General features: G+C 39.6%; 2 protein-coding genes across 4 annotated transcripts in view; both read left to right on the forward strand.

The window, feature by feature from the left end:
* The window catches only part of mcph1 (microcephalin 1), a 56,092-nt gene extending 55,457 nt beyond the window's left edge, over positions 1 to 635 (forward strand). Inside the window, exons 14-15 of the mRNA XM_061955183.1 lie at positions 228 to 465; positions 569 to 635. Of these exons, the coding sequence (XP_061811167.1) occupies positions 228 to 465; positions 569 to 621 (291 nt within the window). The 3' untranslated portion in view covers positions 622 to 635. The remainder of the gene's footprint in view (positions 1 to 227; positions 466 to 568) is intronic.
* Positions 636 to 11,945: 11,310 nt separating this feature from the next.
* Positions 11,946 to 22,804, forward strand: part of agpat5 (1-acylglycerol-3-phosphate O-acyltransferase 5 (lysophosphatidic acid acyltransferase, epsilon)) — a 32,324-nt gene continuing 21,465 nt past the window's right edge. Inside the window, exons 1-6 of one of the 3 annotated variants that reach the window (XM_061955449.1) lie at positions 11,946 to 11,993; positions 12,689 to 12,761; positions 17,709 to 17,778; positions 17,845 to 17,960; positions 18,042 to 18,131; positions 20,276 to 20,366. In XM_061955449.1, the coding sequence (XP_061811433.1) occupies positions 12,723 to 12,761; positions 17,709 to 17,778; positions 17,845 to 17,960; positions 18,042 to 18,131; positions 20,276 to 20,366 (406 nt within the window). In that variant the 5' untranslated portion in view covers positions 11,946 to 11,993; positions 12,689 to 12,722. The other 2 variants (XM_061955306.1, XM_061955375.1) reach the window with 2 other exon arrangements.

Raw genomic sequence — 22,804 nt, forward strand, 5'->3', positions numbered from 1 at the left:
GGATGGTTACCGTCACACTTTTCCTGTTTGCCACCACTTACATTTCTATGATAGCTTCACAAAATACATCATAGTAAAAGCAAAACACTTCATTTAAGCCTTTGTTTTAGACAATATCACAGGTGATGATGGTTTGAATTCCAAGTTTTGTTTGACGTTTAGGCATGTATTTTGGTTGAACTTCAGATTGTTCCACGGTCGTACTTATTGCCGTAATTTGTTCCCAGATCTGCCGTCTCCAGAGGCATTTATCTACCGGTAGGTACCAGCAGGACCTGTTCCAGGACCAACCGACCATGTTTGTGTCCCAGCGTTCCCAGCCGCCTGCAACCAGTCTGGTAGAGTTGATTCAGCTCTGTGGGGGGAAAGTGTGTAAAGTTCTGCGTCAGGCAGGAATCTGCATAGGAAAATACAGTGGCAGGAGACCAGGGGGCACCAGGATCCTGTCTGAGCAGTGGGTGCTTGGTAAGATACTCGCACTGAATGAATCCCATTTGGGACTTTGCAGTTCAGTGTTATTGTGTTTTTATTGTGGCATTTATTATTCCTTACTGTGCTTCTATTTCAGACAGCATCACACATCTGAAGCAACTTTCATATGACAGCTACAACTTGGAGTAAAGACTACTAAATACTGTAATGCAGTGTTTCTGCTCACAAGGGTTCTTATCTTTCTTTTTAAATGTGTACAGAGACTAAACATACATTCTGTGAAAGATTCACCCCTCAGTGACTTTATGTTGCTGGTTACACACAGAAAACAATACAGTCTCAGTACTTTTAACCTTTGATCTGTCAGTTTTTTTTTACGTGATATGAGAAGGCAGATTCCCTGACCTAAAAGCAAATGTTATTTTTAAAATGTGTGCTGAGCCAGTTCACTCAACTGCAGATCACCTACTTTGACCCTTATAATGTCATTGTTAATAGTATTTCAAATAGTACATGTTTTCTTATTTTCCTGTCACAATGTTATTTAAAACTATTTTCTTTTGTGAAGATGGTACAAGTTACCAGTAATCATAACACATAGATAGATAGATAGTACTTTATTGATTCCTTCAAGAGAGTTCCCTCAGGAAAATATAAAACATGGGGCTGTTTGGTTGTAGTTGCAACTACTGTGTTAGAAAATAGTGCATCTACTGTACTTGAGTGATGAATGAATAATGTTGCAACAGTATGAAATAAGCCATCCTGTCAAAATTAAGAATTAACGTATTGTATATTTGCATAAGAAACAAACTGTTGGCTCAACAATTTATATTAATAAAAAGAAAAGGTAAAGCCGACATTAATAACCCAGTACCCATTCAAATATAGTATTAAAAGTGTCCATAATATTGTAGTCAGATTCTTTGAATATTCCATTTGATTATTATAGCAACTTTAGTAATTTCTCATGAGGTAGACCAGGGGTCGGCAACCCAAAACATTGAAAGAGCCATATTGGACCAAAAAAAAAATCTGTCTGGAGCAGCAAAAAATTAAAAGCCGTCTTATAATGGTGGCAACACATGACGTAAGTGTCTATATTAGCTATAATAGCCTACTATCAAAATGACTGTGTCGCAGGCTGAAGCAAATCTTCGTTGACTGAAATGTAATATTTATTCTACACATTTTTATAACATTAGAAACCATTAGTAAATCAGAGGCTACTCAGAAGGTGAGATAACTCCTGGAAATTATTGGCTTTTAATGGCCAATGGTATAGATGTGTGTGTCCAAGTTAGAGGAATCGGCAGGCTGTCTTCTTTTAATAGATTTATTACACTCTTTGGCAAGCTAGGTAATGTTTGCTGTGGTCTGGAACAACATGGCACACAAACAACAATCTGAAATGCAGCCAATATTACATAAAGATAATGTGTCATGAGACATGCAAAACATAAATTATATACAAAGAGTATAAAAGTAAAGGATATTAAATCAGCTCAAATATACCTACAAATGAGGTATAATGAAGCAATATGTACATACAGCAAGCCTAAATAGCATGTAAGCATTGATTGCTTGCAGTCATGCTCTGACCAAATATGCCTGATTAGCACAAGTCAAAGCGCTTCTTTTGTGCATTCACGCACAGCATGAAACTTTTGGTGGACAAAATGAGACAAAGAATGAGTGGAAGATTTCACATGTAAACAAACAGTTGCATTTGTTTGTATTTTTCCCCCCATCTTTTTCCATTTTCAATCCTTTTTAAAAAATGCTCCCGGGAGCCAGACATGCTCTGACCAAATATGCCTGATTAGCACAACAAGTCAAAGCGATCCTTTGTGCATTCATGCACAGCATGAAACTTTTGGTAGACAAAATGAGACCTAGAAGGAGTGGAGGATTTTACATGTTAGCAAACTGTTGCGTTTGTTTGTATTTTTCCTCCATTTTTTTTCCATTTTCAATCCTTTTTTAAAAATGCTCTCGGGAGCCAGTCATGCTCTGACCAAATATGCCTGATTAGTAGAGGTGTGGACTCGAGTCACATGACTTGGACTCGAGTCAGACTCGAGTCATGAATTTGATGACTTTAGACTCGACTTGACAAAATGTAAAAAGACTTGCAACTCGACTTAGACTTTAACATCAATGACTTGTGACTTCACTTGGACTTGAGCCTTTTGAATTGACATGACTTGACATGACTTGCTACTTTCCCCAAAACCCAAAGATGAAAAAGTTATTCGGGAGCGCTCCGTATTTTTCATTGTGTACTTGTCTATCAGCGTTGCGTGTGTCAGCTGGTGTGGTCTCAGTACAACAGCCAATCAAATTAGATCTACTTTGTTTTCATCACACAGCATTCATCCAATCAAATTGCAGGACAACCAACGAAGAAGACATGTCCAAACCACACGCCAGTGAACAAAAAATGATGCCTAAAATAATTTTGTTTGGGTATAAAAATTACGAGGTGGTCAACACAAAACGGTTTGCAGTATGCAACACATGCGGTTCGAAAATTACTGATGGAGAGGCAACAACTTCCAACTTCGTCCGGCATTTGAAGTTGCACAAAGAACGGTAAGTTTTGAATGTAAGATAACGTTTATTGGCTAAGTAACGTGACTTTTATTTGCTGTGTAGTTAAATCAGTGAGGCTGTAAACTCACTGCTAACGTTATAACATTATTGCAAACACGGGAATCTGTTGCAGTTCACTACCTTATTCATACTTTTTGTTCAGTGATTTTTTTAAGCAGGGTTACGTTAGTCAATATATCACACGTAACGTTAGACGGCGGTCAGCAGCACCGCGTATTTTAGCCACCTAAAAAAAAGACAAAAATAGTAAAATAAAGGTCAGTTAAAATGTATACTATATTATGAATATGTGTACCGTTTTAGCTAGCTTTCTGACATACTGTTGGTTGTTTACCTCAGTGGTCCCCAACCACCGGGCCGCGGCCCGGTACTGGTCCGTGGATCGATTGGTATCGGGCCGCACAAGAATTTTAATTTTTTTAATTTTTTTTTAATTAAATCAACATAAAAAACACAAGATACACTTACAGGTAGTGCACCAACCCAAAAAAACTCTCTCCCCCTTTTGTTCTGGGCATTGAACATGAAGACTCTTCCTTCACTGTTCCGAGTGGCCATGAGAGTCTTGGCAGTGCCTGCCTCCAGTGCTCCAGTGGAGCGAGTTTTCAGCCATGGTGGCATCATACTACGCCCCCATCGTGCACAAATGACTGACAGACTCTTGGCTAATTTGGTCTTTTGCAAATGCAATGCAGCATAGGGCCCTGACATATAAAAAGTACAACTTTTTTGTTATGTTCACATATATGTCATGTTTTTTCAATGTTAACACTTTTGTACAAATAAGTACATTTGCACTTTATTTTTCAATGTGTTTGTTCTGTAAAGGAATGAGTTAATGTTTAAAATGACTGGTTAATAGTGCTATTATGAAGTGCAATGTCAGCACAATTTTCTTTCCTGCAATTTAAAATGCACTTGTTTTAATAAATAAATACAGCGTTTGAAAAGCATACACAATCTGTGTTAATATATTAGTCTGTGGTTAAAAGGACTTGAAAGGACTCGAAACTCAAAATGCAGGACTTAGGACTTGACTTGAGACTTTCCAGTCTTGACTTTGGACTTGACTCGGGGCTTGCCTGTCTTGACTCGGGACTTGACTCGGACTTGAGGGCAAAGACTTGAGACTTACTTGTGACTTGCAAAACAATGACTTGGTCCCACCTCTGCTGATTAGCACAACAAGTCAAAGCGATCCTTGGTGCATTCATTGATTTTTTTTTTAGACTTTTATTAGTAGATTGCAATTGACCACTAAATGGTAACACCCGAATACATTTTTCAACTTGTTTAAGTCGGGGTCCACGTTAATCAGTTCATGGTATACATATATACTATCAGCATAATACAGTCATCACACAAGTTAATCATCAGAGTATGTACATTGAATTATTTACAATCCGTGGGGTGGTTGGGGGGGGGTTAGGTTTGTCAGGTTCAAACACAGGACATCTGTTACACAAGACAAAAGGCAAGGAATCAAACAGAGACAGAATTCAATTTGGACTCAATTGAGGAGAGACGGCTTCAACCTGTAACCTCTTACAGTGTCTTAGCACGCTCTGACGAAGAAGGTTCTCGTCTCCTCTTTTAATTCAGATGTTCCATGTTCACGCACCAACATATGTCACAATAGGAATGGGGAGGTATGTAAAACAGTCATTGTTTTCAGTCGCTTTGAAGTCCAAGAAGAGGACTTCTCGGGCTTGGCTCTTCCTGGATCCAGCTGGGGCAGGTGTTGGAGGACAATGGACAACCCCTCCCGTCTCCTGTCCACAGTGACTTCAAGAGGGCAGCGTGTCGTAAATAGCGTTGACCAAATAGTTGGAAGAGAGTTTGTGAATTACTTCAAAGAGAGTTCGTTTAACACTTCAAAGAGAGTTCCTCCAGGAGTTGAGCACATCCTGCCATCTGTCCGTGCTGAACTCACAGTGGCGTTTCCCGAGACTTCATCCTTTTGTTAGGCCTCGAAATACAGCATTCATAATACAACATTTGAAATACAGCATTCATAATACAACATTTCTTTTGTGATAACTTACAAACAATTATTCCAACATTTCCCCCCTGTTTATCGCAAAAACCTCCCATAATCTCCTTATCCCTAATAACTTCGTCTTGCAATTTTCAGTTAATGGTTAATTTCCTTACGACAAAGTTATGTTTACACTCAGAGTTCAACATCAATTTTTCTCATTGTTACTCGGGTCTGGAAACAGATCAGGAACACCATCCAGGTAGGTATCCCCATCATCAGATTCATCTTCCTTATCGTCCGCCAGGAGGTGCATCTGAACAGCTTTATCATCTGCTGGGCTAATCGCTGTGGTAATCAGACGGTTAAGCAGAGAACGCAGACAGGGAATACAACAACATCCACACAACGTCAGTATTGCTACAAACACGGCCATAGATACTAGAATTGATGATACCAAAGACTTGTATTTGCCGAAACCGTCTATCCACCCATCCCACATAGATGTATCTATGCCTGAGTGCTCTTTCATTTTACCGTTGAGGGTGCGAAGGCCTTCCAGTGCTTTGGTCAGGCTACCTTCTGCATCAGTGTTGTTTGGTATGAACGTGCAACACTGTTCACCAACTATTGCGCACACACCCCCTCTTTCCGCTAACAACATGTCCAGCGCCATACGGTTTTGAAAGGCCATAAGGGAGGTGGCGGCGAGTTGATCAGCGACTGCTTCAAGTCCGGCCTGTGTCCAATTTCCCAATCTCTGTACGTTGTAGTGGACATAGTTTATTCTGTCAACATTCTTGTTAATCGTACACCACCAGTAGACGGATGATTCAAATTCAGCTGCAACTTGATTTACCAATTTATAGTCGTCAGATACACCTCTTGGACACCCATCAATATAAGTTGGATCTACAACACTTTGCCAGTTTACATCATGTCTAATTATTTTCCAATGTTCAGATATCAAACTGTTCAGGCGTGTTAACAATTCTTGTACAAATATTGATACTTTTACTATGTGTATGCAGTTATCTGATGATACGTTTCCTAACTGTTGTACAGAGTCTTGCATGTTAATGCAGGTATAATTAGCTTTTTTCACATATTTATCAAATATTGGTTTCTGTTTTGTCTCTTTAGCTACAGGGTCAATTTTGTTTTGCTCATTACTTCAATTCAACTTTTTTTGACTCATCTTGAGTAATTGTCTGGGCTTATACATACAACACAATCAGTTTTTGTAACCTTTCCCACTTGCTCCGCCATAAGGAACAAATTAATTACCAAAACAGGAACCAATTATTAACAAACTTTGACACACCATCAAATGGTATGCTTACAACTTTGTCACAGTGGAATTTGTAGTGTGCTAGTTAAAATGTCCCTTTGATAACACAAATACAATTCCAAATACTTTTTTTTTCCCATTATATGACCTTTCTACAATGTAAATACAATCCCAAATACTTTTTCCCATTACTGTTTTTCTGGCATGGGTTTTCTGGCATTTTTTTTTTTTTCCACTAATGGGGTTACTCCGAATCCTCCCATTGCCCGTCTTCTAATATGACCTCCCCTGTGAGTGTATTTTACTTCTTGATTCTGCCAGTGGTTTGGGTTTACTATGGGTGCAGTATCATTTTGTTTCCTGAGTTCTACATTTTCCTCAGATTCCCAAGTGAACCATATTAGGGGGGCAGGGCTGACCAGTACCAATATCGTTAACCCATATGTTTATGGACGGTCTGAGCCATTGGGGTGTCATTTCTGCTGATTCACTCCTCTACCAAGGTCAGTGGTTTGGCTCAACTCTAGTCATCGTGTGCGTCCACACTATTACCAGACTTTGCTTCCCTTTCCTTATTGGATGATTCAACAGAAATGACCTTTTTACAATGTACTAAGTGTACCCAGGTTGGTCTTTCCACTATCTTTCAAATGGTGTTAGTCCTGTTGTACTTGTAATGTTAATGTACATTTTTACTAAATATTTGCATAATGCTTTTGCTACTGTCAGCACATCTGCTTTTCCTTTAGGAAATATTTCTAACTACTTTGAAAATGCATCTACTATGACCAGACAATAATGTTTTCCTTCACTCTTATTTAGTTAATTGCATAGATGTTTTATACAATTTTTTTTTATAAGAATTAAACTATAGGAAGTATAGTACTTCTGTATAAGGGCATTCATATCCCTCCTGTTGAGCCATGAGTTCAACCTTGGCTCAATATTGCTGCTCACTTATACCGATTTTTCTTTGTAAGATTGGTTTATTGTCTGGACATACATAGATGTCTTTTTTTGTTCAACATCATCCTCATAATTTCTTTGTATTCCTTTCATTGCTTGTCTCAATATATTGGTCAACTTGTTTTTGTAGTTCTTACAGCGTTTTTCAGCATTCTCTGTTCTTGATTTGATAAACGCCTTACAAAGTCTATTTTTCTTTTTACATGCATTTTTCAAACTGTTTATCATCCAAGGTGCATTATTTTGCCTTTGTTTAGATCTGCATGGAACCTCAGGACAATGCTTGTTATACATATTACTTTATGCATTTTTTAAGTAATGTTTTAAACTCACTTAACTGTCTATATGCTACTTAATCTATACTTTTAAACTCTGAATTTACATTCTTCCCATAATCTAACTTAAGAATGTTATACTACACTTCAAAGTTAAACCTACTTTAAATTTACATGTAATAAATTCACTTCCACACCTCCCCCACTGCGCCACGCACACACACACACACACACACACACAAGGTGGTGTGTGAGGGCGTGAGTGCACTTCTTAGGGCAAAGGTCAGCAACACTTGAGCTTCTCTCCTTTTTTTTTTTTCTTCCCTCAGCTAATAAACATGTAACCCACTTTATCATTTTATCATACTATACCTCTCAACTCTTATTATAGTTATTAATCTAGGTTTTTATTTGTTCCATTATTTAATTATACATATATATATTTGTATATATAAAAGCGCTCTTTATATATCCAAACATACATGTATATCTTCAGTCTACCTTTTCTTCATCTCTTATTTCAATACCCCCATTATCTCTCTCTCTCTCTCGCATTAGTTTATTTCATTTTGCATTAATTCTTATTATTGATTTTTCCCTATTTCTTCATTTATTTTTACTTTTCTCTCATGTTAGCACTTTGAGATTATTCTCCTATTTGCTTTTTCCTAACTGGCCCTGTTTCATAATCTTCTGTTCTATGAAACATTAGCTTTTTTTCTCTCTTAGCCCTTTCTTTTGCCTCTTCTCTTCCTTTTATTTTCCTTTCTTCCTGCTCTTCCTTTTTTTTCTGTCTTTCTCCGTCTTTTCTATTTTGAGCCATTCTCATCCAGCACCCCGTGTGGTCCCACCCCATTCTGGCTAGCTTTTTTCTGTTACTTCCGCATTTTTCTATTATTGATTCTAGCAACTTTAGAATATCACCTACTTTGAGGCATCCGGTAAATTTATGTTTTGATATCCAGTCATCGAGAAATTTCAGTAAATCTGGGTTTGTTATTTCTACCGCTTTCCAGTCTTTACATTTTAACTCGTCTTTTGGACTAACCTTTGGTTTACTTGTCCCTTTCCCCATTTTGTAAATTTGGAGTAATCCGTCGCCCCCTACAGAGCCGAAAACTTATAAGGATTACTTTTGTTTTTGTTGTAAGATAGTGGTTTAATTTATTATTGTGGTACACGTCGCTTCTACTGGAGATGGTTCCCCAGTGGAGGTGTCTTGCCTAGAGCATCCACAATAACCCACTATTTACTTCTCACAACTTTAATATGGAGTGATAGCCTAATGGCGATTACTCCCACACACTCTCACATTCACACCTTTCAGTATATTGATCTACGGAAATTTCAATGTATATTACATGCGGACTCCGTCGCCCTCCAGGTTATTGTTTTTTCACGGACAAAGTTCAGTTTTTTATTCTGAATAGACCATTTTAGGTCTGTTGGACTCCGACGTCCCCAGGATAATGGTTCACGGATATTTCAAATTATTGTGGGCTCCGACACCCCCTAGTATGTTTGTTTATGGATATTACGGATTCCAGTTTTCGCGGTTCCGTTAACCTGCAGTCTTTTGGCCTCTTCAGTTTTTATCTTAATTCAGTTTTTATTTAAAATTTTAATACTCACGGACGTTGGACTCCGACGTCCCTCTAATTTGGCCTTTTTACCTGTTAGAGCCTAGGATTTACAGGGTTTGTCTATGCGTCGTAACCCTCAGTCACACGCTTTCTCTCAGTCGTTTCTTTCTTCGTCAATTTAAAACGTACTCACTGCTCTCTGCCTTCCTTCCTGTTGTCCTCGGATTTTCCGTCAGTCTTTCAATTCCAGCCCGAAATGAAGAAAAAGCAGTTCCTCAATCAGGATTTGGTTGCCATGGTCCTCTGGTTTCACTCACTCATGCTGGAATCGTCAGACGTGTTGGAATCCGGCTCGAAGGACCAATTAGATGTCAGGTTCAAACACAGGACATCTGTTACACAAGACAAAAGGCAAGGAATCAAACAGAGACAGAATTCAATTTGGACTCAATTGAGGAGAGACGGCTTCAACCTGTAACCTCTTACAGTGTCTTAGCACGCTCTGACGAAGAAGGTTCTCGTCTCCTCTTTTAATTCAGATGTTCCATGTTCACGCACCAACATATGTCACAATAGGAATGGGGAGGTATGTAAAACAGTCATTGTTTTCAGTCGCTTTGAAGTCCAAGAAGAGGACTTCTCGGGCTTGGCTCTTCCTGGATCCAGCTGGGGCAGGTGTTGGAGGACAATGGACAACCCCTCCCGTCTCCTGTCCACAGTGACTTCAAGAGGGCAGCGTGTCGTAAATAGCGTTGACCAAATAGTTGGAAGAGAGTTTGTGAATTACTTCAAAGAGAGTTCGTTTAACACTTCAAAGAGAGTTCCTCCAGGAGTTGAGCACATCCTGCCATCTGTCCGTGCTGAACTCACAGTGGCGTTTCCCGAGACTTCATCCTTTTGTTAGGCCTCGAAATACAGCATTCATAATACAACATTTGAAATACAGCATTCATAATACAACATTTCTTTTGTGATAACTTACAAACAATTATTCCAACAAGGTTTGGTTGATATCAGCACTTCAGTCATCAACAATTATATCATCTGAGAAATGGACATTGAAACAGTGCAGGTCTGACTTCGTAGGATATGTATAGCGAGCAGTGAACATAGTGAGCTCAGAAAGCATAGGAACAAGTATATACATTTGATTATTTACAATCCGGGGAGGTGGGATGTGGTGGGGGGAGGGTGTTAGTCTAGGGTTGTAGTTGCCTGGAGGTCTTCTTTTAGTGCGGCTTTGAAGGAGGGTAGAGATGCACTTTCTTTTACACCTGTTTCATGCACAGCATGAAACTTTTGGTCGACAAAATGAGACAAAAGAGTGGAAGATTATACATGTAAACAAACTGTTGCGTTTGTTTGTATTCCCCCCATCTTTTTCCATTTTCAATCCTTTTTTAAAAATGTTCCAGGGAGTCACTAAGGCGGCACTAAAGAGCTGCATGCGGTTCGAGAGCCACGGGTTGCTGACCCCCGAGCTAGACATTGAATAAATACTGATTTTATTGTAAAATATTGATGTCTACAAATAGGAACACTATTCAAATATTGATATTGAGTAAGATGTAGTGTGAATAAAAGTATTTCCAAAACTTCAAAAATGATAAAATAATCCTAACTGATCTCAATTTTAATATCTTAAAGCAGTGGTCCCCAACCTTTTTGTAACTGCTTACCGGTCAATGCTTGACAATTTGTCCCACGGACCGGGTTTTTTTTTTTTTTTTTTTGTCATAAAAAAATACAATCGTGTGCTTACGGACTGTATCCCTGCAGACTATATTGATCTATTTATTTATCATTTATATTGATATATAATGTAGGAACCAGAAATATCAATAACAGAAAGAAACAACCCATCCATCCATCCATCCATCTTCTTCCGCTTATCCGAGGTCGGGTCGCGGGGGCAGCAGCCTAAGCAGGGAAGCCCAGACTTCCCTCTCCCCAGCCACTTCGTCCAGCTCCTCCCGGGGGATCCCGAGGCGTTCCCAGGCCAGCCGGGAGACATAGTCTTCCCAACGTGTCCTGGGTCTTCCCCGTGGCCTCCTACCGGTCAGACGTGCCCTAAACACCCGAGGGAGGCGATCGGGTGGCATCCTAACCAGATGCCCGAACCACCTCATCTGGCTTCTCTCGATGTGGAGGAGCAGCGGCTTTACTTTGAGCTCCCCCCGGATGACAGAGCTTCTCACCCTATCTCTAAGAGAGAGCCCTGCCACCTGGCGGAGGAAACTCATTTCGGCCGCTTGTACCCGTAATCTTGTCCTTTCGGTCATAACCCAAAGCTCATGACCATAGGTGAGGATGGGAACGTAGATCGACCGGTAAATTGAGAGCTTTGCCTTCCGGCTCAGCTCCTTCTTCACCACAACGGATCGATACAGCGTCCGCATTACTGAAGATGCCGCACCGATCCGCCTGTCGATCTCACGATCCACTCTTCCCTCACTCGTGAACAAGACTCCGAGGTACTTGAACTCCTCCACTTGGGGCAGGGTCTCCTCCCCAACCCGAAGATGGCATTCCACAGAAACAACCCTTTTGTGCGAATTAGTGTAAATGGGGGAGTGAGGTTTTTTGGGTTGGTGCACTAATTGTAAGTGTATCTTGTGTTTTTTATGTTCATTTAATAAAAAAAATTGAATTTTTTATTTATTTATTTATTTTTTAATATCTTGTGTTGTCCACAGACCGGTACCGGGCCGCGGCCCGGTGGTTGGGGACCACTGTCTTAAAGGACACAGAGGCATTAGTTATATACAGTATGGGCCTTTAAGATTAGACACGCCTCTACGGGGATTGAACCAATCATATTCCTCGATATTGCGAGGCGTTAAACAAGGGAGGTGTGTGACATTTGCTGCCAGAAGCTAGGTGTTAAACAGCTAGCCGGTGAAAGAGGAACTAATGTGTATTTATAATATTTCCCCCCCGATAACCGCTAAATTAACACTTAGACTCGCCTTCCTATCTGCCTACGTTACGACACTCTTTAGTAACGTTTTATGTCTAAACTTGTTTTCTAACGCAGCACGTTGTAGAGTAGGCTAATGGTTACGACTAACTTGTACAGCAAGTCGGCTTACTTCGAGTGTGATGCGTCTGGTTTTATTGTGTTACGTAAAACAAAGCTTTAGGTACTTTATTCAGTTCTAAATGCTACTATGGATGAATCATCCAAGCCGACTTGGCTGTCATGTACACAAGGTTAAAGTTAGCTTTAGCCAGCTCCTCTCTTGCCATCGTGCTGCAGCGGTTTATTAATGTCTAATGCTGATTACTGCGAGCAGGTGTGCTTTAAGAAGTAGGCGGGGGAGAGCTTGGCATTGTGTAGTTAAAACTTCAGGTATTTCTTTTTTATATACAAATATATTTTTGTTAACTGAGGTGACAACATGCTGCTCTCCCTAGTTGTGCACACTTACTCCCTGCGGTACTGGTTCCCAGCCACCGTCATGCTGGGGTCGGCTCCAGCATACCTTCTGTCATGGGGGGCTTGGCGCCTACTTTCTTCTTTTTTACCGACCAGACTGTATCACAGGTTAGACGACCGGCTGTATTGTATCTACCAGAGCATGGTCCTTTTCTTCTTTGAGAACTACACAGGAGTTGAGGTGAGTGTGTATATATATACAAGTAACTGTAAATCTGACTTCCATCCATCCATCCATTTTCTACCGCTTGTCCCTTTCGGGGTCGCAAGGGGTGCTGGCGCCTATCTCAGCTGCATTCGGACGGAAGGCGGGGTACACCCTGGACAAGTCGCCATCTCATCGCAGGGCCAACACAGATAGAAAACACTCAGATTCACACACTAGGGCAGTGGTTCTTAACCTGGGTTCGATCGAACCCTAGGGGTTCGGTGAGTCGGGTTCGGGGGAGCCTCCGCCACGGAGGTAAAGACACATCCGACTTATCGTGTAAATAGAAACTTCTCCCTATCAGCGTATTATGGATACCCCCAAACAATGTTCCCTCTAATTTTCCATCTGATTTGCAGGTTTTTTGATTGATTGATTGAAACTTTTACCAGCAGATTGCAAAGGAAGAGAATACACAGTACAGTACATATTCCGTACAATTGACCACTAAATGGTAACACCCGAATAAGTTTTTCAACTTGTTTAAGTCGGGGTCCACGTTAATCAATTCATGGTAATGTGTGTAAGGTGTGTAATTTGTTGTGAGTTCATTCACTGTGTTGGTTTTGTTCTTTGAACAAGGTGATGTTCATGCACGGTTCATTTTGTGCACCAGTAAAAAACACGACTTTTTCTTGAATTTGAAAAAAAAAAAAAAAAAAAAATTAGATATACAGGTAAAAGCCAGTAAATTAGAATATTTTGAAAAACTTGATTTATTTCAGTAATTGCATTCAAAAGGTGTAACTTGTACATTATATTTATTCATTGCACACAGACTGATGCATTCAAATGTTTATTTCATTTAATTTTGATGATTTGAAGTGGCAACAAATGAAAATCCAAAATTCCGTGTGTCACAAAATTAGAATATTACTTAAGGCTAATACAAAAAAGGGATTTTTAGAAATGTTGGCCAACTGAAAAGTATGAAAATGAAAAATATGAGCATGTACAATACTCAATACTTGGTTGGAGCTCCTTTTGCCTCAATTACTGCGTTAATGCGGCGTGGCATGGAGTCGATGAGTTTCTGGCACTGCTCAGGTGTTATGAGAGCCCAGGTTGCTCTGATAGTGGCCTTCAACTCTTCTGCGTTTTTGGGTCTGGCATTCTGCATCTTCCTTTTCACAATACCCCACAGATTTTCTATGGGGCTAAGGTCAGGGGAGTTGGCGGGCCAATTTAGAACAGAAATGGTAGACGGCTGCGTTGACCCTGGATCTCAGGAAACAGAGTGGACCGACACCAGCAGATGACATGGCACCCCAAACCATCACTGATGGTGGAAACTTTACACTAGACTTCAGGCAACGTGGATCCTGTGCCTCTCCTGTCTTCCTCCAGACTCTGGGACCTCGATTTCCAAAGGAAATGCAAAATTTGCATGGTTGGGTGATGGTTTGGGGTGCCATGTCATCTGCTGGTGTCGGTCCACTCTGTTTCCTGAGATCCAGGGTCAACGCAGCCGTCCACCAGCAAGTTTTAGAGCACTTCATGCTTCCTGCTGCTGACCTGCTCTATGGAGATGGAGATTTCAAGTTCCAACAGGACTTGGCGCCTGCACACAGCGCAAAATCTACCCGTGCCTGGTTTACGGACCATGGTATTTCTGTTCTAAATTGGCCCGCCAACTCCCCTGACCTTAGCCCCATAGAAAATCTGTGGGGTATTGTGAAAAGGAAGATGCAGAATGCCAGACCCAAAAACGCAGAAGAGTTGAAGGCCACTATCAGAGCAACCTGGGCTCTCATAACACCTGAGCAGTGCCAGAAACTCATCGACTCCATGCCACGCCGCATTAACGCAGTAATTGAGGCAAAAGGAGCTCCAACCAAGTATTGAGTATTGTACATGCTCATATTTTTCATTTTCATACTTTTCAGTTGGCCAACATTTCTAAAAATCCCTTTTTTGTATTAGCCTTAAGTAATATTCTAATTTTGTGACACACGGAATTTTGGATTTTCATTTGTTGCCACTTCAAATCATCAAAATTAAATGAAATAAACATTTGAATGCATCAGTCTGTGTGCAATGAATACATATAATGTACAAGTTACACCTTTTGAATGCAATTACTGAAATAAATCAAGTTTTTCAAAATATTCTAATTTACTGGCTTTTACCTGTATATATCTTTTTCACTAAAGAAGGGTTCGGTGAATGCGCATATGAAACTGGTGGGGTTCGGTACCTCCAACAAGGTTAAGAACCACTGTACTAGGGCCAATTTTAGTGTTGCCAATCAACATCATCTGACTTGCAAAAAAATATATATATATATATATATATCCATCCATCCATCCATCCTTTTTTTACCGCTTATTCCCTTCGGGGTCGCGGGGGGCGCTGGAGCCTATCTCAGCTACAATTTACAATAATAATAATTAGCTTTATTTTCTCAGAGGAGAAATTTATCTTGGACATCAAGACGCAAAGTTTTACATACATACATACAGTTCATCCAACAACACAGTGACGACAGTGAACAGTGCGCAGGTATATCAGTTAGTTATGAGATCACACAGTACACTTCCCCGTATTGCACACCTCCCATCCCAATATTGCACTCCTTATTATTGCATCCAGTCATTACAGTAGTGTTCTATTAAGTGCTTTGATTGCCAGTGGGACAAAGGAAAATCTATACCTGTTGAGTTTGTATGTTGCTGTTCTGTACCGTTTACCATTTGGCATCAACACAATTTCACTATGAAGTATGTGGTCTGGGTCGCAGGTGATTTTAAGACCCTGCTTCCTCACAGTCTTGTCGAATATTTCTTGAAGAGAACAAGGGGGCTGCAAGCCAATTATTTTACCAGCTTTGATAAGGTTTTGAGTTTGACAGACAGATTTCCAAACCATGTGGAGATGCCATAACGGATGACAGTTTCAATGTTTGCCTTATAAAACAACATAATGATATTGCTTGCCACACCGTGGACCCTGAGCCTCCTTAGAAAGTGCAGGCGCTGGTTAATACGGGAGCAAACTGTCAACTTGGTTGGCCCAAGTTAATTGGGATTATCTTTTGTCAGTATGGCTTTCACACACATGACAGTGGCGTAGAAGTAAAGAAACATTGCATGCAGTGCCAGCCCTTCGCCCATACTTGGATTTGGCAAAACTTGTTGCATAGCCTCACCAGAGCCCCAACAAGCCTGTCAGGAAAGTTTGCATTCATCTGCAGCTTTTGACCACACCTTTGATGGCACAATGGAAGTGTGTAGGGTGGAACACTTGTATGACATGTACAAACCGGCTATCAAAAGCCCCAATACATTTAACTCATAAATGCTCATAATGTATAATATCGCTGTATTAAAAAAATCTATTTTTTTATTTACACAATAGGCTGCATCCCAAACAAACACTGCCATTTTATCATTCTCCTCACTCTTTCTGTCCCCAGTGAAATTTGCCGGCCAGAGCGAGTTGTTTTTACTGCCCTGGCCAGGGAAGCACACTGGCTATCATTATTTTTGTTTTGACTATCCATCCATCCATCCATTTTCTACCGCTTGTCCCTTTCGGGGTCGCGGGGAGGGGGGTAGTGCTGTAGCCTATCTCAGCTGCGGAAGGCGTGGTACACCCTGGACAGATAGACAGACAACATAGTCTTGATTAATTTCTGTATAGAAAGTTCCCCGTAAAAAAAATAATCATCCACGAGAATCTTAATTCTAAGCAAGAAAATTGTGATTCCCTTTTTTTTCTGCAGAATTGTACAGCCCTATTGTATAATAAACATGTTTGATCTGAAGGACCCCCGACCGAGCGTGGCGGAACAATATATATAATAAATATTACCAAACCTGTGCTATAGTACTACCGTATAATAGCACAAAACTAAAGTCTGGAATGTCCCTAGGTGGAGTTTGCCTGTTCTTTACTTTTCTCCCAGAGTCCAAAAGGCTTATTGAAGACTGTAAATTGTACACAAGTGTGCATTTGTGAATAGTTGCGGCCCGCAGCTATTTTTTTTCAACAGCCCGTGGCACATTTTGAAATATTACAAATAAAAACATTAAGAGTGGAATAAAAGAGTAAGCAGGTGTAATGTAAGGAGAAAATATTGTATTATAAAGAAAGCTGACATTTAAACATTTATTTACTTTAAAACGGTCATTGTGCAAAAAATAAAGACTTGATCTGAAGTTAAGCTCGAGATTTGTGTTGAAAGTAAAAATAATATATTGAAAAATTAAAATTTTTTAACACACTTATAAGTGGGGGCCTTTTGAATTCCTGAGACCGTATAGTCAGATATTTTTTTTGTATTTAAACTGTCCATCAAAAAATTTAAATGGACCAAAAGCAATGTTGTTATGAATAATTGTTATATTTGACGCTCCAATTACTTCACATCAAATATTCCACTTTGAACATTTTTTGGGGGTAAATATTGTGTGTTTGTTGTTTTTTTCTATTAAATTAAGCGGGTATTGACATAAAGGGCACAAAACAAAATAATCGAATCTTTGTCAACGGATAGATCTGACATTGGTGTATAGTTATTTAGGCGTTGAAAGTAAAATAAATAAAGTGATATATGACTTATTAATACCAGTTTAATGACTAAAACCCTTTTGGTTCCCTGGAATCTTTAACCCTCATCAAAATTGAAGGAAGCCCTAATGGTTAAAATATATATTGTATTGGTTTTTAAAATGAAACATTTCCAAATGCCCCCCGCATTTTTTCATTTTTCAGTGTGCGGCTCTCAGTGGAAAAAGTTTAGAAGCCCCTAGTCTAGGGTTTACCCTGTCTTTTTTCCAAAGTCAGCTGGGATAGGCTCCAGGTCGTCCGTGACCCTAATGAAGACAAGAGGTTAAAAGATGGATTGATATCACTTGCGGTCATCATCAGCATTATCATTTGCGTAATAAACAACGATCTGTTCTTCTTTCACCCTAGATCGTCATATATGGAGATATACCAAAAAACAAAGAGAATGTTATCTATCTGTCCAATCATCAATGTACAGGTAATTTGTCTCAATGCATATCCACAGTAAAGTGGCCAAAGTTAATCTCCTTTGATGTTTTTATAGCGGACTGGATCATCGCTGACATGCTGGCCATAAGGCAGAGTGCCCTCGGCCATGTCAGATATGTTCTTAAAGATGGGCTCAAGTGGCTCCCACTGTACGGATGGTATTTCTCTCAGGTAATGCTAGCTAAGGAGTGGCATGATGTCATTATGTTTGTACACAGTTGTGATGATTGTATGTCTTTTGTGTTGTTTCAGCACGGAGGGATCTATGTGAAACGAAGTGCCAAGTTTGACGTTCAGGCAATGACAAAGAAGCTTGGATCTCAGAATAAGTCAGGAGCACCAGTAAGTCAATCAAAAAAGGTCAAAATTACTGTACTACTAGTGTACACAAGTTTTATATTGCAGAGTGTCTCAAACTGTTTAAACCAGGGGTGTCAAACTCAAATACAGAGTGTGCCAAAATTTAAAACTGAACAAGGCCGCGGGCCAAGGTTGAACAAATTAACCTTTTAATAGGTACCCAAACAAGTTTTGCATTAAATATTGAACAAGCAAGGCTTATATAACTTTATAGTGACATGCAAAATCGAGTTTCAAATAATAATAATAATAATTAAAAAATATCAATGGCATATCAAATACAATTTAAATAAAAATTGAATGCCTCTTTTCTATTTGCAGCCTTCTGAGGTAAATATCAACATTAACTTTTTCCACAGGCTAATAAATTTGAAAATAAAATAATGAATAAACCAACCATTCAGGACTTTAAACGGCTCAGTTTGCAACACACTGATCTAATCTGATGTGCCCAAGCCAGATACCTGCCATCTTTTCTTGGATGCTAATTGATTAATGTCGGGGCTCAGGCTTTGAGCTAAAGCAACCCTCATTATCGAACGAAGGTGTTCATCAGTCATTATTTCTCGTATTCCACAGTCTTGGGGGCGTGCCTTACAGGCACTGCTTTTAACGTCCCCTATGAGCTGATGTCACGTCCGCTTTTCATCCCTTCTAACAACGTGCCCGCCCAGTCACAAAATATGAGCGGCTTCTGTACGCACACACACGTAAATTCATCAACAGGGATACAGTTTACACTGAGAGTGGCCATATAAGCAACTTTAACATTGTTAGAAATGTACGCCACACTGTGAATCCACACCAAACAAGAATGACAAACACATTTACAATATACACCCCCGCTACCTCCAAACAGTAGTGCTGCAAAGGGTTCTGGGTATTTGTTCTGTTGTGTTTATGTTGTGTTATTGTGCGGATGTTCTCCCACAATGTGTTTGTCATTCTTGTTTGGTGTGGATTCACAGTGTGGCGTATATTTCTAACAATTTTAAAGTTTTTTTATACTGGCACCGTCAGTGTAACCTGTATCGCTGAAGATCAAGTATGTGTTGCATTCAATTCTCTGTGCGTGCCAAAGCCACTCATATTATGTAACTGAGCCAGCACTGGTTGGACTGGACGAAAAGGGGATGTTACAATTCCTGGGAGGGCTATGAAATTTGGGAGTCTCCCGGGAGGTTTGGCAAGTATGAGAATTAGCGGTGTACCGCAGCACCGTCGCTGTATATGATCGGCGGGCCAGCTCTAGTGTTCATTTGATATCACCTCACGGGCCAAGTGAAATTACAAATTTGGCCTGCGGGCCAGAGTTTGACACCCATGGTTTAAACCCTTAATGATCTGAATCAGGCATTTTGTTTAAAAAATATACATATACATATACTTACATTTTCGTTCCCAATCCATAGGTTTTTTTTTTTTAATGTGACCATGTTCTTCTTTCACTTCCCTCTGATAAAGTTATATCCAAACAAAAACATTTTGTATGGAACCATCTAGTCAGTAGCCTACTATATACTTAATAGCAGGGGTCCCCACACTATTTCAGCAGGCGAGCTACTTATCAAATGACCAAGTCAAGGTGATCTACCTCAGAGGTGTGTGTGTGTGTGTGTGTGTGTGTGTGTGTGTGTGTGTGTGTGTGTGTGTGTGTGTGTGTGTGTGTGTGTGTGTGTGTGTGTGTGTGTGTGTGTGTGTGTGTGTGTGTGTGTGTGTGTGTGTGTGTGTGTGTGTGTGTGTGTGTGTGTGTGTATATATGTATGTATATATATATGTGTTTATGTCTGTATATGTATTTCCTGTACTTGCACTTTTTCACTTAAAGTTTAGTTTTAACAAAGCAGGCAGAGAATGCAATAAATTGAAGAATAATATCAGTATTTTAATGTCAGTAGTACGTATTCTTGAGGGTATCTTTTCAGTGTGTTATTGCATGGGCTGTTGTAATTGGAATTGGAAGAGTGTATTGGACAAAAGTTGCCCTTGAGACCAGACTTGGGCACCGTTAAAGCTCTTGCAATAGTGATAGATCAGTTTTATGTGCTCTCCTCAACCTACCAGTATTTTCTGCCCCAAGAGTCAAAAGTTGAATCATTTCATTTAACATGGTTTTCTTCTCACAGATGTACCTCGTCATCTTTCCGGAGGGAACGCGGTATAATCCCGAACTAAGGAATGTTATCGCTGAAAGTCAGGCCTTTGCTGCTAAAGAAGGTACGGACTTCGCAGCAGACTCAATGCCCGCTCCGACATGTTCACACACACACACACACACACACACACACACACACACACACACACACACACACACACACACACACACACACACACACACACACACAGTTTGCAAACAGCTGGCTAAGAGCTCAGGTCACTGTTTTTTCCCCACGGACTTTCAGCCATGTTAAAAACATTTACTATATGTATTATAGTGCCGAAGGTATTATTATTTTTTAAATTAGTGATTACATTTCAAATGTCAAAGATAAACCATGCTAGGACGCTTGTTTGAACTGTCACATTTTTCCAATAGGAAATAGTCAAACTGTCATTGTCTATTGATGGAACAGGAAGTAGAAACAGAGTACAGTGTTGTTTTAGTAAAGAAACACAGAGTGCCTGTTTTGGTTCAAGCAAACAACAAATATATAGCCAATCAAATTGGTTCATTCTCGGCGCTAAACATACTATAACAGAGACAGACGAAAAGAGCAGAGAAGCGAAGCATGTGACAAACAATAGAATGAGTGAGAAATATGAGGAAAGAGAGATTAGTGAGTCGAATAAAACGGGGGAAAAAAATACTAGGGCTGTCAAAGTTGTGTAAGTTCTTTTAATGAAAATAATTTTTTTACGTGTGATTAACGTTTTTGACCCCTGGCCCGTTCCGTAGCATGTGGAAAAGTGTAATGGCGTCCAGTTACTGTCGGGCCTAAAGCTAGAAAATAGCTAGCAGACTTTATGGAAATCTCAGATTCAAAGCCATGGCAACAAAACAACGAAAAATTGTCTTACAATACGATCATGCTGTTCTGTTATTCTGTGATATTTCTACCTTAATAAATGTTTTCTGGCAGATTGAAATTAAGTGTATTGTAATGGCCACGGCAATATGACGGAGGAAGACCGTCTTTGAACAATCTTGTCTTCTTTTTCGCTAACACTGAAACTGGGTTTAATACTGCAGGCATGCCTGCCACTGCCCTCTGCAGCCCACACCGGGTAATTACAGTTCACTACACAATATTACCATCGCTATGGTATATTCTTTTAAAACCTGTTCTGATTGATAGTCTGCAATTACAGAATGTTTAACAGGCTGAATATTACATTTTATTAATAAGTAGGTAGAGAAGGTTAAAATATTGTCATGCAGCGATATGAATTCCATTAACTTGTACAACATGTAAAGTACATAATTTCAGAAACATTTCTTAAAGTAGAAAAATATCACCTAACATCTTTGACAATCAAAGCATGATCGTAACAATCCACAGTTTGTGTTAATAATGCGTAAAACAGCTATCTACGCATGGAAGTGTAGCTCCTCTCCTCTAAATGCAAGCTAGTGCTCCTAAAGCAGGAATACAAATGATGCATTCCTACAAAATACAAAACCTGGCAAGACACTAACGCACTGCAGTTATTTTTTAAATTCTCGTTAAAAGCGTGTTTATATCCTTGTGTTGATGCATTCCTACAAAATACAAAACTTGGCAAGACACTAACGCACTGCAGTTATTTTTTAAATTCTCTTTAAAAGCGTGTTTATATCCTTGTTTTGAGCTGTTTAAAAAAGCATAATGTTTAAAAACATTCCATTAAAGCTAATTAATTGTCCAGTCATGGTATTACAAACTTTAAAGTGATCTGTCTAGGGCAGTGGTCCCCAACCTTTTTGTAGCTGGGGACCGGTCAACGCTTGAAAATTTGTCCCGTGGACCGGGGGGGTGATTTTAATTTTTTTTATTTTTTTTATTTTTTTTTTAATAAAGAAATACAATCATGTTTGCTTACGGACTGTATCCCTGCAGACTGTATTGATATACATTGATATTTAGTGTATATATTGTGTTTTTATGTTGATTTAATAATTATTTTTATTTTTTATTTTTTATTTATTTATTTATTTATTTATTTATTTTTCCTCCCTTGTGCGGCCTGGTACCAATCCGTGGGCCGCGGCCCGATGGTTGGGGACCACTGGTCTAGGGTACACTTATCAATGACCAAAAATGATCATTTTCTACGATTAATCGCAATTAATTTTTAATGAACAAAATGCTGTTAATCGCGATTAAATCTTTGGATCGTTTGACCGCTCTAATAAATACACATTGCTGCTAACTAACAATAAGTGTTAACATCGGCCATTTTTCGGCCAATTACCAATTATTCTCTGATGATATAATTGACTGATTAAATCGATCGGTCCGTCCCTAGAATGTGTGCGTGCGCGTGTGCTTGCGTATGTGCGTGCATGGGTGTGTGTGTGCGTATTTATATATGCAATGGTACCTCAACTTACGAGTAATTAGAGATATGTGCTATCTCTTGGCTTTTTTTTAGGTTTTGAATTGCGAGCATACCTTGAGTTACAAGTATTTCCGTGCTCCGTTGAAGTAATATTTATAACAGGTTTGTGCCATTTA

The sequence above is a fragment of the Nerophis lumbriciformis genome, linkage group LG02, assembly GCF_033978685.3.
Source record: "Nerophis lumbriciformis linkage group LG02, RoL_Nlum_v2.1, whole genome shotgun sequence".
Classification (NCBI taxonomy): domain Eukaryota; kingdom Metazoa; phylum Chordata; class Actinopteri; order Syngnathiformes; family Syngnathidae; genus Nerophis; species Nerophis lumbriciformis.